Source organism: Centrocercus urophasianus, unplaced genomic scaffold, assembly GCF_019232065.1.
Source record: "Centrocercus urophasianus isolate 14NV4802_14NV808 unplaced genomic scaffold, USGS_Curo_1.0 seq_11, whole genome shotgun sequence".
NCBI classification, from domain to species: domain Eukaryota; kingdom Metazoa; phylum Chordata; class Aves; order Galliformes; family Phasianidae; genus Centrocercus; species Centrocercus urophasianus.
Genome location: NW_024884253.1, coordinates 10873475 through 10887390, shown reverse-complemented (window position 1 = coordinate 10887390; position 13916 = coordinate 10873475). Strand labels below are relative to the sequence as shown.

General features: G+C 47.2%; 1 protein-coding gene and 1 non-coding gene across 2 annotated transcripts; one reads left to right on the top strand and one right to left on the bottom strand.

The window, feature by feature from the left end:
* Positions 1-208: 208 nt before the first annotated feature.
* On the bottom strand, positions 209-281 carry TRNAM-CAU. The gene has a single exon. It is a non-coding gene; the product is annotated as a tRNA-Met (tRNA).
* A 2380-nt stretch (positions 282-2661) lies between these two features.
* On the top strand, positions 2662-12625 carry FAM83A (family with sequence similarity 83 member A). Its single transcript, XM_042840051.1, is given in 5 exon segments — positions 2662-3236; positions 6576-6743; positions 7959-8083; positions 11875-12246; positions 12248-12625. Coding segments are annotated over 5 exon segments (1410 nt in total). The 5' UTR covers positions 2662-2663; the 3' UTR covers positions 12420-12625.
* Positions 12626-13916: the final 1291 nt, after the last annotated feature.

Below are 13916 nucleotides of genomic sequence, written 5' to 3'. Positions count from 1 at the left end.
GCTGCTCCTCTGGTCAGACTGCACAACCTCTGAGCTCCCAGCGCTGACCTTTACTTTCTCTGATCCCAAATGCTGAGAAAAGCTTGGGTTCTGAAAAAGTAACGCCAGCCAGAGGAAGTTCACGAGCCACGGCGCGACCCTCGCACACCTCGCCGCGGGCAACAGCGCGGTCGGAACTAGAAACTTAAAAAAAAACGCTCCCCGCCTTTGCCCCGTGTGAGGATCGAACTCACGACCTTCAGATTATGAGACTGACGCGCTACCTACTGCGCTAACGAGGCGGCTGAAAGCGTTTTTCCCCTGCTCACTGTCCAGCTTGGCCTGGCCCTGCGACGCTGGGGTGAATCTCGGTGTTTTTTTTCCCGTCTTTTTCCCGGTCGCCAAGGGCACGGTGGCCTCTCCTGCCTGCAGTACGGGAAAAAGAGGGCTGGAGAAACAGCTCGGCCCTTCCCGCGGCTGCTGGGACGGGCTCTGTGCCGCAGTGCCGTATGGCGTCTGTGTGGGGCCTCACAGTGGCCGTGTAGGACCCTGTGGTGACCATATGGGACCCCACCGTGACAGTGTGTAGGGCTGTGGAGACAACATGGCTCTTCGTGGTGACCCTGTGGGGCACCGAGGTGACAGCGTGGGAGCCTGTGGTGGCCACGGGTGTCATCGGTGTGGCAGCGTGGGGCCCCAAGGTCACAGTGTGAGACCCTGTGGTGGCTGTGCATGTTGTCAGTGTGACAGTGTAGGGCCTCAAGGTGGCCATGAGGTGACCTTATGGGGCCCCAGCCTGACACTGGGGTCTTCTCCAGGGTAACTGTGGGGACACTGGTTTGGCTGTGTGGTCCCCAAAGTGACCAGGAGGGACCCCATGTGGTGACTGTGTGGGCCTTGAGGTGGGCATGCAAGGACCTCAGGACATCGGGATGGCCATGAGGGACCCTTTGGTGACCGTATTGGACCCTATGCTGATTGTGAGAGCCAAGGTGGCAGTGCTGGCACAGCCGGGGCTGGACGGCAGGCAGGGCAGTGATGTCCCTGCAGGGCCCGGGGAGGACCTGATTGGTGTTGACAGGGCGCGATCTCTCACGTCACATTAATTAGGCGGCATCCTTTTCAACATAATTGCGCAGAGCAGGTCACTAGATAATTAATGACTTTTTGCTGCGTCTGACAGCTGTGGGCGGATGTCGGGGTGGGGGGAGGGCAGGGGACAGTTCCTAAAGTCACATTGCAAGCTGCACTGCCCGCACACCACCTCTCCGACCCGAGGTGGGTGTACCTTCCCCCAGAGATCTACGCGTGAAATAGGAACCACTTCACGCTCCTCTCTGTTTTTATATGGATGCTTGTGTCGTGCTGGCATATAATTATTTTCTTTTCTTTTTTTTTTTTCCATAAGGCGTCTGAAAATAGACTGTGGGGACACAGACACAGAATCTGGGAAGCTACCCTGGAAAAACAGGCCTCTGACGAGCCCTGAGGACACCTGTGCTCCAGAGCTGCTGGTAAGAGGGACAGCACTCCTTCCAGCTCAGAGGTGCCCTGAGCAGCCCTTCCCCTGTATGAGGCCAGGCAACGTCTGCTCCACCCTGCTCTGCCTATGGCCCCCTCCAGAGCCACAGCACCTTGAAGCAGCGTGGAGCAGAGCGATGGCGAACCCGACCTGTGTGATAAAAGTGTGTCACACGTGCCTCTGCGTAAAAGCATGCACGCAAGTATTTATGGAACACCTGGGGCACGGTGCCTGCACACCCTGCCTCGCCTCGCCCCGCGCAGTCATACCAGTCCGCCTGGCTCCCAGAGGCGCTGCCTCTCACCCCACTGCGAACCCCTGTGCTGCTAATGACAGCAGCCGGGCTGCCACGGTGACAACGTGACTCCAGAGCTGCAGCCTTAAAAAAAAAAAATAGGAAACCAAACAAACAGTGCTAAATGTGCACAATCAAATGATGAGTGTTTGTATTTCTGATGCTTTGAGGCCAGCTCACAACCCTTCCTCCACATAATGCTCAGGATGTTTGGGAAGGGGTGTTTTTCTTTTAATAGGACAGCATAGTCACAAAGCTTTAAAGAAATAAATGAGTGAATCGTTCATGGTAATAGCAACATACTGTGAACGGGGCTCAGTGACGAATTTCAGGTTTATTTTTAAGCCTGCCTGACAGCATGTAGGTACAGACAGGAGTCCGTAGCCCCTTCTGCTGTTCCGAAGCTATGGATGCAGCTGATGTCTTTGTCCCAGTTAAAGTTTTTGCTCCATAGCAAATGCTATGGGAGGACAGAGAAGCCTCAAGCTGTTTTGAAGATTGTGCAACGATACTTGGGAGCCTACCTGCTTTTGCTTGAATACTTTCCTTGCTCGCATTTCACAGGATGCTCCGAGTAGGGAAATACAGCCAAATCAAACAGCCCTGGTAATTGGACGCGAATCCTTCGGATTCCCTTGGGGTGAGGTGGGTGCCTCGCAGATAAGCAATCTAATCAGCTTTGTGCGTGTGTTCCATCTGGAAGCAGAGTGTTGCTGGAGAACACCACCACCTGAGTAGTAAGCTTGGGTTGTTTTTTGAAGATAATTGTACCGACAGAATCAGGGAGTGTGAATTTGCCAGAGGTAATAAGATCTCTTTATTTTTATTCAGAGTTAATTCGTTCGGTCAAGGTGATTTTACGCCAGGATGCAGACTCCCAACACGACGGGCGACTGCGTCGCCTGCACCACGCATATGCATGGTGCCTACTCTGCAGATCGGCTGCTGAGACACAGAGCCATGAGCCACCCCAGACACATGGGCAAGATAAAAAAGCGGCTGGAGGACATCAAGAACCAGTCCCTGAAGTCGACAAAAGCAGATTTCAGCCACAACGAAAGCATCAGATTGGCCACGGACGCTTTCCTGGATGGTGGGACAGACTCGTATCTCCAGACTTTAAGCAAAGAGGGAGAGGTGGATTTCCTCTCCTCGGTGGAAGCTCGGTACATCAAGGAGAACGCCCGGGAGTCCTATTATGCGCAGGAATCCCCCACGGATGGGGCAGCCGCGCAAAGGCAGAACGATGGCGGCTCCCTGCCTTCAGGGACGTACTTCCCCACCATTTCTGACAGCAGTGAGCCTGCTCTCCTGCACACATGGATTACAGCGGACAAGCCCTATTTAAAGGAAAAGTCCACGGCCACCGTGTACTTCCAGACAGAGAAGAACAGCAACATCAGAGACATCATACGCCGATACATCAACAAGACCACGCAGGTATGGAGAGAAAGCTCGTGTTCCTCTGCATGTGTTTGTCCTCCTGCCCTTAGAAAGGCTGGGTAAAGGCGGTGTGTGTTTAGAGCCAGTCTTGTGCACTACCGTGTAGTTTTGCTCTAGAAAAAGCCCACTATTGAGCAACTGCATCGCTGTCACTGCCTCAGTGCATCCGCCTGGCTGTGGTCATGATGGAGGACTGGCCTGTAGCACCTCGGTGCCAGGCTGCAGGAGCCGTGCACAGCACTGTCCTACCGTGAATGAAAATTAAGCTGAAGCAAGCTCTGAATAAACAGTGGTCGTTGTAAGGGATTGGTGGGAGGTGTGGGGGGACAGAGCTCCTTGAAAAGGGGGCACGTGTGTGCCAGGAGATGTCCCCCAGGGAACGACCCACTCAGAAGGCGTCTCATCCCCAGTACTTTGTCAGTGCCACTAAAATGTCACACAGGCTCCATACAGAGCCTCAGAGCCTCACTCAGAGTGTGGGAGAGGTGCAGGGGAAGTCTAATACAGACAAGTTATGGGGACATGGAGAGATGCCTGTCACAGTGTGCACAAGTGGAAAATCTGAGGACGAACAACTGAAGGGGGCAAAAACCTTTGGTGGTGTGTTCTGGTGGTATTGTGACAGCTCAGCTCAGTTTTCAGGGGAAAATATTTCAGATCTTTCCTTATCACTGTTAAGAGATTTTGCCCATGTAAACTTGAGGTTCCATTGGCAGCCTCACAGATGAATGGTCAGAAACAAACTCTTTGTGACTGCTGTATTAGAAGGGAAATGTAGGGCCTCCTGAGCAGCAATGAAATCCCCGAGGGGGGTGTAAGGGTCACAGCACTGGGCCACATTGGATGCAAGGAATTATTTTCTTGCATTTCTTTGTGTATGGCAAAGTACTGGCCACATCCTCAGCCTTAGGTGAGGAGCTAGAGGCCCTGCCCAAAAGCTGGGAACACAGCTGCTTTCCGAGAGAAATGGTGCTCTTTGCTGACTTCTTGAAAATTCTGCTTTTAGCGATTGTGATCACACACCATAGCTTTTAAGTAAACAAAATATTACTCTTTTCCAAAAACTTCAGTCTCAAATTTCTGCTGGCTGGAGATAGGCAAGACCATACATACCCAGGTGGAAAGGGAGGTTTGTGGGTCCCGCTCTCCAGAGCAGCTGTGGAGCCCTCTAGAGTCAGAGCCGTTGGAGCTGGCACTAGTAATGCTAAAGGTATTAACAGAGAAAAACGTCTTATCTCAAGAAGAGAAAAATTCTAGGGGAAAAAATGGGAAATGCAATATACATCCATGGCTCAAATGGGCTGCTGGCAGTATACATTTGGCAACTGCTGTTTGAGTACACTTTCTCAGTGATGGGAATAGTTAGTGTGTGATACGGGGACATGCTGGATACCATAGTACTTAAGGTATCCATTAAGAGCATAAATAGAATAAGGAATATGTTTGTGGATGACATCAAACTGTGGAGGGCTGGAGAGCTGAGAGTACTACAATCCTAATAGAGTCTGTAATCAGTTGGATTATGAATGATTGGACTAGTTTATCTTTGACGTCTTTTCCATCCTTAATGATTGTATGACTCTGTAACCCTAACATCCTTGTGAGGCACAAATTGTAAAGTGAAATTCAGGCAAAAGAAATGAGGAGTATTGCCAGGAAGAGAGAAGAGCCAAGTGCAGTAACATAAATTGAGAACAACCGGTGAAGAAGCAGCATGTGAGAGCGGTCTGGAGCTGTGGTGAGGCTGAGTGTGAGACAGCAGTTCTGTGCTGTGTATAAAGGCAAGTGTGGTCCAAAATGTGCTAACAAAGTGTGAGGATAAGGTGTTGGGCAGCACTGGGCCATTACCTGGCCCTGACAGGGCCCTTTCTGAAGCACTGTGCTCCGGCAGCAGAATGAAGCTGTGTGATCCTCACTGCTACCCAAATAATCTGGCAATTGGTCTTGTGGGATTTATATATGGGGGTGGAAAGGGAATAAGCTTTCTGTAAGATTGAGCCAAAGTTGAAAGAAATTAGTGGGGCAGATCTGCAGAAATCTGTAAAAATTGTTTTCATGGGCTGTATTTTATTGAACGTGATGCCCTGTGAGGGCAACTGTGAGGGGTTCCCTCTCCAGCTGTTACCTCCTGGAGGTAAGGTGGGTATGGCTGCACTGAGCTGCCCTGGCAGACACCTCTTTCTGTGGACAACAGCAGGGAGGATGGTGAGACCTCAGTGCTGAGCCTAGTGGCTGTGGCATGAGCTTGGTTTTACAGCACATTTATGGCTCCTTCAACCACGCACTGCCTGGAGGCTGTGAATTTAAGCAGCTGGAGGGTCTTTAACGGGCAGTCCGTGCTGCTCCAAGGCTTTTACACATGCTCCTGCCTTTTGTGACTTTGGAAATGTGGATGTATGTTTAAACTGAAACAATTAGCTCATAAATCATTGTGAAAGTTGGATATAAAAAGAAATAAACATGAAGCTGTTGCAGTCTGTCAGCCCACTACCAACTGCAGGGAGCGGATTTAAAAACAGGGCTGCTCCAGACCTAAGTTGTAACAGGGAAAGCATCATTCAATACTTGCTAAATGCACGTGACTTATGAAAGCCACTTGGCAAGAGCTGAGGTCTCTTATTTTAGCTACATCCTTATTATTCTCTGATTGGTGTTTTAATATCCTTCCTAGTGCTGAAATCTCACCTACAATTTGCTGGTTCACATTATGTTTGGTGATGAAAAGAACGTAACTGAAGTGTGTACATTGCGTGTTATGTTGGATTTATATGAGCAATAAAACAGTGAAGCAACATGTCTCACTGATTCAGTGATGCATGGGAGAAACAGAATAAATATCCACACATATGTTTCAAATTTGTTATTTGTTGGAGTTAAAAAAAAAAGTGAAGGCTCCAGGAGACCTCACTGTGGCCTTCTAATACTTGAAGGGAGAACATAAACAGGAAGGGGAATGGCTGTTTATGAGGGTGAATAGTGATAGGACAAGGGGGAATGGTCTTAAATTGAGACAGGGTTTAGTTTGGGATAGGTATTAGGAGGAAGTTTTTCACACAGGGTGGTGAGGCACTGGAACAGGTTGCCCAAGGAGGCTGTGGATGCCCCATCCCTGGAGGCATTCAAGGCCAGGCTGGATGTGGCTCTGGGCAGCCTGGTCTGATGGTTGGTGACCCTGCACACAGCAGGGGGGTTGAAACTACATGATCATTGTGGTCCTTTTCAACCCAGGCCATTCTATGATCCTGTGATTCCATGAAATACCCAATGCATTTCAGGCAGCCATGACTTCAACTAATCAACCATGACATCAACTAATGCTTCTGCTTTTTCCCCTAGGTGCTGGCTATCGTGATGGATGTATTCACAGACACTGAGATCCTTTGTGACCTTCTGGAGGCAGCCAACAAGCGCATGGTATTTGTCTACCTGCTGCTGGACCATGGCAATATAAATCTCTTCTCGGAGATGTGTGACAAGCTGCAGATTGCTGAGGATCTCTTCAAGGTACTGTGGCTCTGAAATTCTTTAGGCTTTGGGTTAGAAGCACAGTTAAGCTAGGGTCATTTCTAACATCCCTAGCATGTAATTAAAGCAGAGGAGATTTCCAGAGGTACTGTAATCTTATTATTCTCTAAAAATGCCTACACTTTTCCATGCATTTTTTGAGGAAGCTAAGGCATTTCCATTATATGTCCATTAGCCTGGATGCCCATTAGATGTCCATTAGACCCAAAGGTGGTCTGGTAGCCATTGGTAGTGGGAAGCCCTAGCTGCACACATAACCCTGCTTATGAAAATCCTGGGTGGCCAGAAAGACTGAACTGGGTGCTCTCAGTTGGGCTGTGAGGGCCGAGTTCTGCTGGCATTGCCTGGCTCACTTGACTGCTTCTCTTGATCCTCAGCCTCAGTGTTTTAGTTGAATTCCCTGGGTGTTTGCATGAAATGTAATAAAATTATGTTGTTTAGGCTTTGCTTTAAGGGTAATGCCTCAAATTTAGCTGTCTGCTAGCTTAATCCAACATCATCCCTGCTGGAGGAAATTGACCTTAAAGTTAACCATTGACCCAGGTGTTCAAGAACCATGGAGATGTGGCACTGAGGGACATGGTTAGTGGGCATAGTGGAGGTGGGCTGATGGTTGGACTAGGAGCTCTTAGTGGTCTTTCCAACCATAGAAATGATTCTACAAATTGATACCATGGGCCAAAGACACCTTCAGCTCCATTCACACGTACTTACATTTGATACGACATCGATGGCTTGTCTGGGCTTCACCAGCCATTCAGTTGCCTGTACTGATTAGAAGAGGAAAGGTTTTGCCCTGCTGTATTGTGCCATTGATCAGTGTAAAACAAGAGGGATCAGATCTAGAGCTGAGATGTCAGCAGAGGTGACAGATTATTCTTGGCTATAGACGCATCTCTAGTACTCTTTTGACTAGGGGGAGCAGCCATATTGTCATAGCTTGCAGCTCCTCTGTGCAAATTTTCCTGTATGTTTATTTGCCCACTGAAAAATTAGCCCTGAAAACTTGTCTGGGCTTCCATCGTGCCCAAACCTTTAAATATAACAATGGAGTCCATGATGAAACTGTAACAGGAATGAGGGAAGGTGAAGTGTTGAAGACAAGAGGAAAAGAGGCCTTTTCCTTCTGATTTTTAGTTCAGACAAACAAACATGTAATTCACTCTGTTCAAATAATTCTTTTTTCTTTACTAGAATATCTCAGTCCGCAGTGTTACTGGAGAGGTATACTGTGCCAAATCAGGCAGGAAATTTTCAGGACAAATACAAGAAAAATTTCTTATCTCTGACTGGAGATACGTTCTCTCTGGATCCTACAGGTGAGATGCACCACTGCAGTTGGTTTTTTTGTTTGTTTTTTTCCTTTTTTGCAAGTTGTTTTGGTGATTTCAGGCACAGGATGTAGCATCTCAACTGGGCCTTTCATTAAGGTCCACAATCCTCAGGTCAGGGAATTTCATGAGACTCTGAGTTTGCATCAAATAAATAGTTCCTAAGCCTCATGGCTACGTAGATAAGCATCACAAATGACTGAGGTGTATCCTAGAAACTCAGATACAAAAAAGACAAGGGAAAAAATTACATATGTGATTATTTAATTAAAAGGATGAGATTGTTTTCCTTAATCCAGGTTTGTGATTTGGAACTTAATTGCTTCGATAAACTGTGCCAGCAGGAAGATTATGTAACTGTAAGAACAAAGGTAAATGTGAGCGTGTGGGGACAGTGAAGGCTGTAAGAGCTCAGCTGTCTCCATAGGCAGGCGCCCATTCTTTCATTCACTTTCCAAACGAACTGTCAGACAAGCAGTGAGCAAACCATGTTGTTGGCTTTCTGTTTGATTTAGCGGACTCTACAGCTTAATTGTCCTTCAGTTTTGTTTTCATTTCTCATCAAATCTGTTTAGAAGTGTAAAAACAGAGTTTTGTGGAGAATAGAAGAAGATATGTGGGAGAAAAGGGAGTGAGCAGGACAACTTTTCTCTAGCCAAGAAGGACCCTTTTGGCTTTTATATCCTATAAAAAAAAAAAAGAGTAAAAAAGAAAAACCCTTCAAGTCCTCTGCAGTGCAGAGTCACTCCTCTCATTCTTTTCTGCTGCTGCATTATCTTCTAAATTCAAGAGCCTTGTCAAAGTTATCCTACGTTATCCATTATCTCCTATGTAGCAAGCAAGCAGAGATAATGGTGAGGAACAAATCCATATGCTATTTGACTTCATCATGCTCAATTTGTGGATTCACACAGCTTATAAACGGCAATCAATACATGGCATTGCTGTAGGCTTCTGGCTCTCACTTCATTCATCTGAAAGTTTTATCATCACCAAATCTTGCCCACCAATCTCTGCAGGTGTAAACAATAAGGATCTTAAAAGAGAGTAAAACAGACTCTTCTGCAGTGTTGGAAAGGAAATTTGAGTAGATCTCAAAACTAACACAAAATGCCTCAAAGCAAATACCTTTACAAATACAAGGGGAAATGGCTTCAAGCTCAGGGAGGGTAGATTTAGGTTAGATATAAGGAAATAATCTTTTACAGTGGGGGTGGTGAGACTCTGGAACAGGCTGCCCAGTGATGTGGTTGACGCCCCATCCCTGGAGACCTTCAGAGTGGAGCTGGATAAGGCCCTGGGCAACCTGATCTAGCTGTAGCATCCCTGTTCATTGCAGGGGAGATGGACTTGATGGCCTTCAGAGATCTCTTCCAACTCTAAGGATAGAATCCTTATGATCTATGAGTCTATGAAAACTCACAGAACTGTAAAAAGTCTGCATGACTTTTTGACAGCAGGCTGAGGGAATAAAATAGTCCTTTGGTACCCAGTGCTCTGCAAGGGACCGGGGCTGCTTTGTTCGCAGCCAAAGGGTCTGGGAACAAAATGTGTTGGCCTCAAAGACAGCAAGGGGGGCTGAAGTTGGCAATCAGAGGAAAATGAACCACACTGAACCTATTGGGATCTCCTGCTCCAGAGCAGTGTTTAAAAGCACATTAAAAATCTGTTGCTTCAGTCATGCGGGTTACGTTTGGTTCCGCCAAGAACCAAGAAGCAGCTCCTGAATAAGCTGGCCCTCTTTCCTCAGCACCAGAGCTGGAAGCAGCACACATCCACATGCAGCTGTCTAACATCACATAGGTCTCACTGGGTGCACTTACTGTGTTTTTTTTCTTGTTTGGAGTCTTCTTAACAGTTTGATGGAGGACAGGGAAAGATTCCGAATGCTTCTTTGTGAATAAAGGCAGTGGCACACTAGTGCAGCAGCTGTTACCAGACAGCAGCAAACTGGCTTGCTGGGCTGCTTACCTCAACTCTCAAGGTTTTAGGTGTTTAGAATGATTTGCCTAAAGTGGATGAGTAGTACCCACATTTTAGTAACTTACTGTGCATTGTCATGCTCAGGCATAAAATGTATAGTCTGATGTTACGACTTTGAGAGATGGGGCTCTTCAGCCTGGAGAAGAGAAGGCTCTGGGGGAACCTTGAAGTGGCCTTCTAGTACCTGAAGGAGGCCTACAGGAAATCTGGGGAGGGACTTTTTATAAGGGCAGGTAGCAACAGTACAAGGGGAAATGGGTTCAAACCAGAAGAGAGTAGATTTAGACTAGATAGTAAGAAGAAATTCTTTACTGTGAGGGTGGTGGAACAGGTTGCCCAGTGAGATTGTGGATGCCCCTTTCCTGGAAGCATTCAAGGCCAGGCTGGATGGGGTTTTGAGCAATGTGGTTTAAAGGGAGGAGTCCCTGCCTATAGCAGGGGGTTGAAACTACATGATCCTAAAGGTCCCTTCCAACCCAAACCATTCTGTGATTCTATGAATTGCCCAAGTTGTGGTTACTTCACCCCTCCCCCGTGCTCCTGAATTAACAGTATAGAAACAATGTACGTCCCAAACCTAACCCTCTTCAAGAATGCCCCAAACCAGCAGATGCAAACTGTGTCTAAGTGTCAGCTGAGGCCGTCAGCCCTTCTGAGTTTCACGGGAGTTTTGTCAAAACATTGCAACAACAGGATGTGAAGTGCACACACCTACAGCCAACTCTGGCTGTTGGTAATGCTTCTGCAAATCCAGCATAGCTAATAAATTCCCACAGGAATAACTGGGACACGTTTTTTTGGTTCTTTTTGACACTGAGTAACCCTGGGTTCAAACCCAGCGCTGCTCTACAGCCTCTGCTGCACAACGCAAGCCCCGCTCAGCTCAGGGAGTAATTACATTTTGTTTTATTGATGATGCTGTGGCACAAGGCAGTCTGCACAGCTCAATTGAGTGAGCTTGTGGTTTGGAAAAAGAGCACAGATGTATGTTTGCCGAGTGGATTAGGGTAGTGTGTAAAAGAAAAATCATTTACAGGCCATGGAGTGTTCTGAGGCGTGTCTCTGGATCCCAGAATAAAAACTGCTGTAGTGTTTATCCTTTACAGCAAAGTAGGTGGTTTGTTATTATTATTATTATTACTAATTTTGTAAAGGCTGTGGAAATATTTTTCATTTCATTCTACCTATAGTGAAGGAAATGAGCACTTGTTCAACTTGTCAATGCAGGTGTGGTGGTTTGCGTTGTGGGGGCAGGATGCCACAGGAAGGTTGGGTTTCTGTGTGCTTCTCCTGACCAGTGCAAACAAAGGCACAGCACAGTGCAAACGAAGAACAGTTGTTCTTCATTAGTTTTCCTCGTGTCAGTTCTGAGTGGGTGAGATTTACAAATGAGCATGTTGTTGTGCAGGGAAGATACAATTTATGTTTCTGCAGACAAGACATGATAAGACCTTAATTCAAGCACTGCGTGAGGAAGAGCGGTTCCTAAATAGGGGTCTAAAGCCAGGCTGTGGAACTGACAGCCAAACACGAAGCATTTGACATGTGCTGACATGGATACAGGTCCTGGTTTCCACCACTCCCTTTAAGAGGCCATAAAACTTTACAGAGAGTTTCTTGGAGGTTTTAGCGGCAGCTGCAATAACAAGGTTTGACCCAAAAGCCAAAGAGAGAGCACTGATGTGAACTGACCTAAAATTCAGCTCCATCCTGTGTTTGGACCATGAGCCTCAGTACCAACTCACTGGGGACCTCCCATTGCCAATGGCTAACCCTTACCATGTCTCTCCTTCCAGCTTCACATGGTTATGTGGCCAGGTTCACCGCAACCTCCTCTCCAAGTTCACTGGTCAAGTTGTGGAGCTGTTTGACGAGGAGTTCCGCCACCTCTATGCACTGTCCAAGCCAGTGAGGGGACCGAAGTCTCCACCACGCACCATGCCCTTCCTCTTCAGCCAGAGCTGGGCCCTGCCGCGCAGCCTGCCTGACAGCGACGAGGGAAGTGCTAACACTCTTTCAGACCCCTTGAGCAGCCTCTCAACTGGAAGCAACCATCAGACCAAGCAAACCCCAAGAACTCTCATATTCAGCAGCAATTTCACCCCCTCGTCACCTCTGCATCGAGTTAATTCCTTCCACAGCTTTGTTTCATTCACACCCCCCCCCAGCACAGCCCATCCAGGCTAACTTCTACCAGCCGCACTACGTGGCCGACAGCCCCACAGCTCTTTATAACAACATGAACATTTACCGACCTGTAAGAGTTAGACAAGAGGAACCAAACAGGACAGGCTTAAACTCACCCTGGAGATGCCTCCATAAAGGCAACCTGTTTGCATAATCGCCACCTTGTTTTGAGTTGCAAGTAAACCTAGTGAGGACCTGTTTAGCAATCGCTTGTACACTGACGAACACAGAAATTCTGCATAATACAAAATAAGGATGATTTCAGGTCTCTTGTTTTGGTGCTTATGGATGCTTCGTTTCCCTAATTAAAAAGCCACCTGCTGTCATGTAAACGCTGGCTGCAGTACAGTCCCACTAAGAACAAACCTAACGATGCTGCTCACAGTGCAACACTGCTACTGCCAAGCACCTGCCCTTGGTACCATTTTTGTGTATCAATAGATTGAGGTGATTTTCGTGTGGCCAGGCACATGAAAGCAGGCTGAGTCAGTTTCTTACTCTGCACTTCAAGCAGTTGCGTAAGGAGCCAATTCAGGAGGGTGAAGGCTGCTATTTACGTGCCGGACTGACATGCTGCTAGCACAGCAGTCTACCTTCACTCCATCATCACAGCTTGGTCTCAATGCAGGAGGATTTCTTTGGGGGCTGACAGGACAGCACAGCTCCCACCTTCGCGCTGTCCATGATGCTGTCTGCTTGAGGTGTGCAACAAGGGTGCCTGTTTGCAGGGTTTGTTTGAACAGGCCTGCAGGCCATGAACTGGACGGAGACCAACAGCTCAGGGCACAGAGGACATCCTGCAGCCGTCCTACGCTCAGTTTCACTCATTAGCAACATGGGTGCATTCCAGCACGCTTTGTCAAAACCTCCAGTCCCACCAGCTCAGAGCAATTTTCCTCATTGCAGAGCAGCTGTGTAGATTCAGACTGGAAAATGAAGCCAAGGAAGGAAGCAAAGTCCTGCTAGCAACACATCTTTCCAGTACTGAGTTCCAGTTCATGTAAAAGTACACGGATCTTGGAAATGCTCTCAGTGGTTGTTTGACAGAACATTGAGTTGAGATAAAGGTGATGTAAAGGAATGCCTTGAATAAAAGGGCATAACAGGGGTTCAGCAGCTTGAACCAGAATGCCTGCAAACCTGAGAAACGTTTGGTCGGATAACCCATGAGAGTGAAGGAAGCTTCTGTAAGCTCAAAGCAACAAATAGTGAGATAATTCTTGAAATATAAAGGACATAAGGGATGTCCATCCATGTCCCAGAGTCACTCGATACACACAGTTTACTGATGTATTGGCACTTCGTTGTTTTTCTAATCTGCTTGCCTCTATCTTTCATCTGATCCCAACAAAAGCCAGAAACCCAAACACATTTGCTCATCTGATGCACCTCGCTGGCTTGTCCCTTGTTCAGTAAGGTTAAGGAATTAAATTGCATTTTTTTTCTGTGGATGATGAAAATTGCACGCAGCAGCAAAATTTTAAGTGAGCAGTTTCTCACCCTTGGAAGAGCTACAGTCTTAAAAATACACCAGTAGCATTTACAGAACATTGTAAAAGGTAAAAGACAATGCATGCTACATGGGCATGTGAAGATTTTTATTTCTGGAGTCAGATTTTGGAGACCAAAATAACACTAAACCCTTGCATAT